This window comes from Scylla paramamosain, chromosome 20 (assembly GCF_035594125.1).
Source record: "Scylla paramamosain isolate STU-SP2022 chromosome 20, ASM3559412v1, whole genome shotgun sequence".
Taxonomy (NCBI): domain Eukaryota; kingdom Metazoa; phylum Arthropoda; class Malacostraca; order Decapoda; family Portunidae; genus Scylla; species Scylla paramamosain.
In genome coordinates, this window is record NC_087170.1 from 9,493,995 (window position 1) to 9,501,494 (window position 7,500).

A 7,500-nucleotide genomic window follows, 5' to 3' on the forward strand; every position below is an offset into this window, starting at 1 on the left:
TCACTTTTACCTCTTACGTTTTCATTTTGCTTTTTTTTCTTTCTTCACTTTTTTCCGTCGTTTGGTTTCAGTAGTCTTCTTTTCTCTATTTCCTTCTTACTTTTTATTTTTTCTTTCGTAAGATTTCTGATTTCTTCTTCTTCCTCCTTATCTCTTCCCTTCCTTTCCCTCAAACTAATTTTCTCCTTTTCTCTCTCTCTCTCTCTCTCTCTCTCTCTCTCTCTCTCTCTCTCTCTCTCTCTCTCTCTCTCTCTCTCTCTCTCTCTCTCTTTCCCGTAAACTTTTCCTCCTCCTTTCCTTTCTTCATCTCTTTTGTTATTACATAACAAACTTGCCCCTTTCACAGTTCTTTCTACCTCTCTTTCTCTTTCTCTTTTGAATACATACAAGACGTGTTTAGATTAATTAGTATGAAGAATAAGAGTCTTTATTTTGGGTGATTTCAGTGATAACTTACTTGCTAGTAATAGCATAATATCTAAGATTATAAAGAGCAATAAGCTAACTCAAATAATTGACAAACCAACAATTCAGGAAGCTTTGAACATTAGAAACACTTTTGGAGTAAACCTAAACGTGATCGACATAACGCTGATCTGCATGAACAATATAAACAGGAAGAGAAACGCGTCACAATCCTGACTGCTGAGTGCAAAGCTCGATATTATCATGATGAATTTCTTAACAATAAAGGCAACATTACAAAGGCATGGAAAACCTTGAGAGAAATGGTCCCTAAGAGCAAGGATATTTCCAATATCTCTAATTTTGATAACGTAGGATCGACAAAGCCAATTAATTTAATTCTTATTTTGCAGATGTTAGTAAGAATACTTATAATGAAACTCAAGAAATCATCCATTGTGAAAATGTTCCACATCCTATTTGTGAAAATGTGACTTGTGGGGTTTTGGTGAGGGCAGCACTTGGTGGCCTCAGCCTGTAGACACTGACACTGCTGTCCTCACGACAGAAGACCTAATGAAACCAGATCTGTTGGCAGTGATGGCATTCCTATGAAATTTATAAAGGACGCTCTTTGTATTATAGCCTTTTATATTACTTGCATAATTAACGCCTCTAAAGTTACGGGCGTGTTACCCACAGCCTGGAAACATGGCCTTGTAATTCCCCTTTTTAAAAGTGAAGACATTAGTGACCCAAGCAATTTCCGGCCTATTTCACTATTACCCATTGTATCTAAAATATTAGAAAAGTAGTCACTAGTAAGCTAATTAAATTTGTGTAACTTATTCAATTACTATCTAACACTCAACAGGGATTTCGGTCAAAACTATCAACAGAAACTGCTCTCACTATCACCACTGATAAAACATATGACAACATGGACCAACAGAAACAATTTTGACTCTGTGTGATCTCTCGAAAGCCTTTGGCAGCGTTAACCATGAAATTCTTTTAAGTAAATGCACTAAACTTGATACAGATAACTTCTGGTTTAATAGTTACATGCATGACAGAACACAATCGGTTCGCATGATTGACACACTGTCTAAGAAACTAAATGTAGACTATGAGGTTCCACAAGGCTCAGCACTTGGCCCCATCCTATTCTCCATTTACGTTAATGACCTAGCTGGCAAATTAAATGTATGCTTTCTAATTCAATATGCTGACGTTTCATGGAGTATGTTTCATATGTATGGGAGTTCCACCCCCTACCGCTATTTTAGAGAGGGTGGAATCTAAAGCTTTTCGTCTTAGCAACTCTCCTCTAACTGACTGTCTTCAGCCTCTCTCTCATCACCACAATGTTGCATCTCTTGCTATCTTCTACCGTTATTTTCATGCTAACTTCCTAACTGCATGCCTTCTCTCCTCCCGCAGCCTCGCTGCACAAGGCTCTTTTCTTTCACTCCTATTGTGTCCACCTCTCTAATGCAAGAGTTGACCAGTATTCTCAGTCATTCATCCCTTTCTCTGGTGAGCTCTGGCCTGCCTGCTTCTGTATTTCCCCTTTCCTATGATTTGAACTCTTCAAGAGGGAGGTCTCAAGACACTTATCCTCTAATTTTTCACTACCGCTTTTTGACTCTGTTCAGGGGCAGGCACCTCAGCGGCCCTTGTTTTATTACAGTTTTATTGCCTTAGGTTAGTGCCCCTCTTATATATATATATATATATATATATATATATATATATATATATATATATATATATATATATATATATATATATATATATATATATATATATATATATATATATATATATATATATATATATATATATATATATATATATATATATATATATATATATATATATATATATATATATATATATATATATATATATATATAAACATTTTAAGGAATAAAGAATCTATTTCTTTAAATATTATTTCTTTGCCTCATTTGCAAATTAAATCCTTGTCTTTGTAATTTCACTCTAGGAATAAAGGAAGAAAATAGAAAAGGAAGAGAGAATAATGATGAAGAATTCTGAGCGAAAGAAAGACAAGAGAGAGGAGAAAAAAATAAGAGGAGGGGGAAGAAACTGTGTATACGTGGGTATGGTTGTTAAAATAGATATTGTTCTTGTCTGGTTGTAATTAAAGGACCCTGTATCCATGACTCTCTCTCTCTCTCTCTCTCTCTCTCTCTCTCTCTCTCTCTCTCTCTCTCTCTCTCTCTCTCTCTCTCTCTCTCTCTCTCTCTCTCTCTCTATATATATATATATATATATATATATATATATATATATATATACACTCACCTGAGGGCACAATCATCATCAGCATCAGCACGAGCAGCAGCAGCAACACACTGAAGGCAGGCTCGTCCAGTCTCCTCCTTTGCCGCCACATGCTGCAACACATGCGCTCATTAGGCCCAAGGCAGTGTGAGGCTAATGTGAGGGAGAGGCGGGGTAAAGGTGAGGTACATGTGATGGAAATGTCAGGTAATGTAATGTAAAGGTGGGGAAATGTGAGGGAAATGTGAGGGAAATGAGGACAATATTAAATAGTTCTAAGGGAAATGTGAAAAATGTGTGGGCAGTGTAAGGGGAATGTGAGGGAAATGAGAAAAAAATGTGAAATAAATGAGGGAAGCGAGAAAAAACGTGAAATAAATGAGGGGAATGAGAAAAATTTAGGAAAATGTAAGATGAATGTGAGGAGAATGAGAAAAATATGAAAAATAGGGAAATAAAAAAATAGATAAATGAGAGATGAATGAGACATAAACGTGACGTAAATGTCAAATAAAAGTGAAATATATGTCGGGTAAATGAGAAAAAATATAAGGAAACGTGAGATGAATTAGTGATAAAAGTGACGTAAATGTGAAATCACATTTATATATATATATATATATATATATATATATATATATATATATATATATATATATATATATATATATATATATATATATATATATATATATATATATATATATACAAAATAAAAAAGACGTAAGGAATATTAGTTAGAAAAAAAAAAAGAGTAAAAGAGGAAAGAAGTGACAAAAGATACAGAGAGAGAGAGAGAGAGAGAGAGAGAGAGAGAGAGAGAGAGAGAGAGAGAGAGAGAGAGAGAGAGAGAGAGAGAGAGAGAGAGAGAGAGAGAGAGAGAATAAAACAGCTTCACTTTGACACGTAAAATAATAGAAGTAATAATAGTAATAATAGTAATAATAATAATAATAATAACAATAATAATAATAATAATAATAATAATAATAATAATAATAATAATAATAATAATAATAATAATAATGATAATAATAATAACAGCAAATATCAGGCACATGTTTCCCAGCAGCCAAACATCACAGGAATGCAACAGTCATTGATTTCAGTGAATGTTTTAACTACTAACGAGAGAGAGAGAGAGAGAGAGAGAGAGAGAGAGAGAGAGAGAGAGAGAGAGAGAGAGAGAGAGAGAGAGAGAGAGAGAGAGAGAGAACTTATTTTTAGATTACAAATATATTTCCGTGATATCTTCTTATTTATGTGTTTTTTTTTGTGTGTGTGAGTGTGCGTTGGTGGATGTGTGTGTGTGTGTGTGTGTGTGTGTGTGTGTGTGTGTGTGTGTGTGTGTGTGTGTGTGTGTGTGTGTGTGTGTGTGTGTGTGTGTGTGTGTGTGTGTGTGTGTGTGTCTGAGATGCCAGTCCCAGAAAAGGGTCCAAAGTGGTAGTAAAAAAATTGAAGGATAGTCTGCAGTAGTCTTGAAACCTCCCTCTTGAAGGAATTCAAGTCATAGGAAGGTGAAAATACAGAAGCAGGCAGACAGTTCAAGAATTTACAAGAGATAGGATGAATGATTGAGAATACCGGTTAATTCTTGCATTAGAGAGGTGGACAGAATAAGTTTGCGAGAAAGAGGAAAGTCATGTGCAGCGAGGCCGCGGTAGCAGGGTAGGCATGCAGTTAGCATGATCAAAAGAGCAGTTAGCATAAAAATAGCAGTAGAAGACAGCTACATATGCAACACTGTAGTGATGAGAGAGAGGCTGAAGACAGTCAGTTAGAGGAGAGGAGTTGATGAGACGAAAAGCCTTTGATTCCACCCTTTCTGGAAGAGTGGTATAAGTGGAACTCCCCAGACATGTGAAGCATACTCTATACATGGACGGATAAGGCCCTTGTACAGAGTTAGCAGCTGGAGGTGTGAGAAAGACTGGCAGAGACGTCTCAGAACGCCTAACTTCATAGAAGCTGTTTTAGCTAGAGATGAGATGTGAAGTTTCCAGTTCAGATTATAAGTAAAAGACAGACCGAGGATTTTCAGTGTAGAAGAAGAGGACAGTTGAGTGTCACTGAAGAAGAAGGGATAGTTGTCTGGAAGGTTGTGTCGAGTTGATAGATGGAGGAATTGAGTTTTTGAGGCATTGAACAATACCAAGCTTGGTCTGCCCCAATCAGAAATTTTAGAAAGATCAAAAGTCACGTGTTCTGTGGCTTCCCTGAGTAAACTGTTTATTTCCTGAAGGGTTGGACGTCTATGAAAAGACGTGGAAAAGTGAAGGGTGGTATCATCAGCGTAGGAGTGGATAGGACAAGAAGTTTGGTTTAGAAGGTCATTGATGAATAATAAGACAGTGGGTGACAGGACAGGACCCTGAGGAACACCACTGTTAATAGATCTAGTAGAAGAACAGTGACCGTCTAAAACAGCAGCAATAGAAAGGTGAGAAAGGAAGCTTGAGAAGAAGTTACAGAGAAAAGGATAGGAGCCGTGGGAGGGTAGTTTGGAAATCAAAGCTTTGTGCCAGACTCTATCAAAAGCTTTTGATATGTCTAAGGCAACAGCAAAAGTTTTACCTAAATCTGTAAAAGAGGATGACCAAGACTCAGTAAGGAAAGCCAGAAGATCACCAGTAGCGAGGCCTTGACGGAACCCATACTGGCGATCAGATAGAAGGTTGTGAAGTGTTTAAGATGTTTAAGAATCTTCCTGTTGAGGATAGATTCAAAAACTTTAGATAGGCAGGAAATTAAAGCAATAGGACGGTAGTTTGAGGGATTAGAGCGGTCACCCTTTTTAGGAACAGGCTGAATGTAGCCAAACTTTCAGCAAGAAGGAAAGGTAGATGTTGACAGACAGAGCTGAAAGAGTTTTACTAGACAAGGTGCAAGCACGGAGGCACAGTTTCGGAGAACAATAGGAGGAACCCCATCAGGTCCATAAGCCTTCCGAGGGTTTAGGCCGGCAAGGGAATGGAAAACACCATTGCGAAGAATTTTAATAGGTAGCATGAAGTAGTCTGACGGTGGAGTAGAGGGAGGAACATGCCCTGAATTGTCCAAGGTAGAGTTTTTAGCAAAGGTTTGAGCGAAGAGTTCAGCTTTAGAGATAGATGTGATAGCAATGGTGTCATCTGGTTGAAATAAAAGAAAAAGAAGCAAAGTTATTGGAGATATTTTTGGCTAGATGCCAGAAGTCACGAGGAGAGTTAGATCTTGAAAGGTTTTGACACTTTCTGTTAATGAAGAAGGTTTTGGCTAGTTAGAGGACAGATTTGGCATGGTTCCGGGCAGAAATATAAAGTGCATGAGATTCTGGTGATGGAAGGCTGAAGTACCTTCTGTGGGCCACCTCTCTGTCATGTATTGCACGAGAACAAGTTGTGTTGAACCAAGGTTTGGAAAGTTTAGGTCGAGAAAAAGAGTGAGGAGTGTACTTCTCCATGCCAGACACTATCACCTCTGTTATGCGCTCAGCACACAAAGACGGGTCCCTGACACGGAAGCAGTAGTCATTCCAAGGAAAATCAGCAAAATACCTCCTCAGGTCCTCCCAACTAGCAGAGGCAAAACGCCAGAGGCACCTTCGCTTAGGGGGATCCTGAGGAAGGATTGGAGCGATAGGACAAGATACAGATATGAGATTGTGATCGGAGGAGCCCAACGGAGAAGAGAGGGTGACAGCATAAGCAGAAGGATTAGAGGCCAGGAAAAGGTCAAGAATGTTGGGCGTATCTCCAAAACGGTCAGGAATACGAGTAGGGTGTGTGTGTGTGTGTGTGTGTGTGTGTGTGTGTGTGTGTGTGTGTGTGTGTGTGTGTGTGTGTGTGTGTGTGTGTGTGTGTGTGTGTGTGTGTGTGTGTGTGTGTGTGTGTGTGTGTGTGTGTGTGTGTGTGTGTGTGTGTGTGTGTGTGTGTGTGTGTGTGTGTGTGTGTGTGTGTGTGTGTGTTTGTTTGTTATCTATTCATATATTTCATAGTATTTTAATTATTTTCCTTTTATATCTTCTGGTACCTTTCATCAAAATCATCTTCTCTTGTCTATTATTATTATTATTATTATTATTATTATTATTATTATTATTATTATTATTATTATTATTAATCATTACAATCATCATTATTATTACTTAACATTTGTCTGTTTTATATTCTATTCTTACATCACTTCCCCTCCTCCTCCTCCTCCTCCTCCTCCTCCTCCTCCTCCTCCTCCTCCTCCTCCTTCTCCTCCTCCTCATCCTCTTTCTGCTCCTCGTCCTCCTCTTCCTACTCCTCTATCAGCGCCACAACCACCCATCCTCTTTCCCAGCTCCTCAAACTTGTCCTCCTCCTCCTCCTCCTCCTCCTCCTCCTCCTCCTCCTCCTCCTCCTCTTCCTCCATCTTGATTGTCGAGTTTCCCAATAACTTTTCTCCAAATAAGAGGTTTCCCCATTTTATTTACCTGAGAGAGAGAGAGAGAGAGAGAGAGAGAGAGAGAGAGAGAGAGAGAGAGAGAGAGAGAGAGAGAGAGAGAGAGAGAGAGAGAGAGAGAGAGAGATGATTGGAGGTGAGGAATAGATAGGATGAAGGAAACAAAAGAAAAGAAGGAAGAATACAAAGAAGGAAGGAAGGAAGAGGGAGGGATGGAGCAAGAAGGAAAGAAGGAAGGAAGGAAAGAAGGAAGGTTAATAAAATAAATTAATAATATGAGAAAAGAGATCAGGAGAGAAAGGAAGAAAAAAAAGGAAAGAAAAAAAGAAAGGAAAATGAAAAGAACGAAAGAAAGAAAGAAAAAAAAGCGTG

The 7,500-nt window shown here is 38.2% G+C and overlaps 1 protein-coding gene across 2 annotated transcripts in view; it reads right to left on the reverse strand.

Moving 5' to 3' along the window:
• LOC135110266 (uncharacterized) overlaps positions 1-7,500 on the reverse strand; it is a 112,018-nt gene that overhangs the window by 40,515 nt on the left and 64,003 nt on the right. For both annotated transcript variants that reach the window (XM_064022397.1, XM_064022396.1), the window contains exon 2: positions 2,740-2,831. In XM_064022397.1, coding sequence (XP_063878467.1) covers positions 2,740-2,831 — 92 coding nt within the window. The remainder of the gene's footprint in view (positions 1-2,739; positions 2,832-7,500) is intronic.